The following is a 2,024-nucleotide window of genomic DNA, read 5'->3' on the forward strand; positions in this document are numbered from 1 at the left end:
GACCCATATCCTCCCCAACTACCACGTTTAGCCCCTTTGTCTGCCTGATCTACTGCTATTCTTTCTGCTTCCTTGCTCTATCTGCCACTGTGCTGACTACCCTCTACCTCATTTGCTGTGTGCCACAAGCTGAGGCTGCCTGTGCCATTTGTGGCATGCATGCTGCAGTTTGGCCATCCCTGCCCTAGAGAAATAAATGACCCACTCATTCTGACCTGACTTTCTTATGCCCCATATCTGTATACAGTAATCTAATCCAGCAGCATGTTCAGCTCTTGAATGGGACACTTACTGTTTGCTCTTTGTTAGTGATGAGGGCTATCATTTTTAAGCATGTCTCGGTATCTGTCAGGCCGCATTTGCGAAGTTCCCCCAAAATGGTGAAGGTGTCATTTTCACAGTCCTGAAAAAAAAATTCCAGCAACATTACAGACTGACCACAGGAGATTCTTTTGTTAATTAGACCTCTGATCATATTTGGTAGAGTTTGGTCCAAACTCTTTCAAGCTTAGGACTTCTTGGATCTGTAATGTTGTTTAGCTCAATGTGGAGATGGATTAGTCATGGGTTCTGGATCTGGCTTTAGATCTGCTTTGATGGTGTTCAGACTAAGAGTTTTAATTCAAGTTCATTTTTAAAAAATTGCTTCCACTCAGTTCTATATCTGACTTTTCCCAACTTGACGTGATTTAAAAGCTAGACAATTATGAAAAAAATGTTAAAATGAAATAGGTTGATTCAAATAATGTTTCGTTTCACTATCTTTATGCTTATTTAAAAAGAATTATTAAAAATATCTGAACTTGAAATGTTTCATTTCATGAATTTCTTTTCTACTTTTAAATTTACTCATTTTAAATATATATATATTGTTCTGTATCAGCCCACTTCCCCCCACACTTTTTCAGAACTGTCAGCTAGCCACAAAATCAGTTATTCCATAGACCTGACTGATAGTATCAAATATTATAACATGGAAAAAATGATGCAACCCTACAAAAGGGTATGAATTGTATCACTGTTATGAAGATAAACCAAACACAGCCTTTAAAAAATCATAATTTGTTAATGTTTGCATCATTATGGAACTGGAAATACCTCAGTATTTGTTCTGGACATCAGTACTTCCAGCATCACAGGTAATAGATTGATTTTGCATGAAGTGCAATATATGCTATCTCACTACAGTGCTCTTCTGCTTCTATTGGAAATCTTGCCGTGTTCTCTTCTACGTTATATCAAATGCAGTGAGCTTCTCCAGTCTGCATACTCGCAGCCCTTCTAGTCCTACCTCAATAAAACTGTATTAGATTTTGTGGCCAAGGATTACTTGGTGGTGCTTACCCTAGAGAGAACATAAGTACAGTCCCCATGGACCTTGTAATGCTTTTCATCATATGTGGAGATATGTGAGCCTCCTACTATTGAACAAGTTCCAGGGCATGGAATATCTTCACAGTTCCATTTGCCTCCAGTGCAGGTGCTAGAAGAGAAGGGGAGAAGTTAATCAATGTCAGTGATATTAGCCTTGAAGAAAGGCATTTATAAACTATTTACACAGTGTTGGTTTGCTACTGTTCTTCCCTGCTATATCTTTTTATGATTTCTTCAGAGGAAAATGGTATGCAAAAACATGTTAAATAACAGTGTTAAAAAGGAGAGGCAAATTCTGTTTCTAAGCCCACATAGGAACTGCAGCAATGTCAGTAATATGCACTTAAGGGTTGCTGCTCAGGCTTTCATAACTAATAAACAATGAAACTAGTTCACTCCATAGGAAAGAGCAGAAAAAGAAACAAGTTACCAGGTGTGACATGCGCCTGAATAAGACGTCCCTGGAGCATAAGTGTTACCATTGTAGGTACAGGAGCACTGCTGAAGGGGAATGCAGCCAGAAGTGGTAATGTCATCAAACACAGTTCCTAATGAATAAAAAAATCAATACATCAAAAAAGGTAATTTATACATACAGATTTTTTTTTGGCCTTAAATAGTGTGTCACAAATAGTTTTGGAACTAGTTCA

General features: G+C 37.9%; 1 protein-coding gene across 1 annotated transcript in view; it reads right to left on the reverse strand.

Moving 5' to 3' along the window:
* LOC109299404 (mucin-5B-like) overlaps positions 1-2,024 on the reverse strand; it is a 71,040-nt gene that overhangs the window by 49,190 nt on the left and 19,826 nt on the right. Inside the window, exons 9-11 of the mRNA XM_019519986.1 lie at positions 1,805-1,922; positions 1,345-1,483; positions 293-403 (exon numbers count right to left, since the gene is read on the reverse strand). Coding sequence (XP_019375531.1) covers positions 293-403; positions 1,345-1,483; positions 1,805-1,922 — 368 coding nt within the window. The remainder of the gene's footprint in view (positions 1-292; positions 404-1,344; positions 1,484-1,804; positions 1,923-2,024) is intronic.

Source organism: Gavialis gangeticus, unplaced genomic scaffold (assembly GCF_001723915.1).
Source record: "Gavialis gangeticus isolate Ggan-Ray unplaced genomic scaffold, GavGan_comp1, whole genome shotgun sequence".
Lineage (NCBI taxonomy): Eukaryota > Metazoa > Chordata > Crocodylia > Gavialidae > Gavialis > Gavialis gangeticus.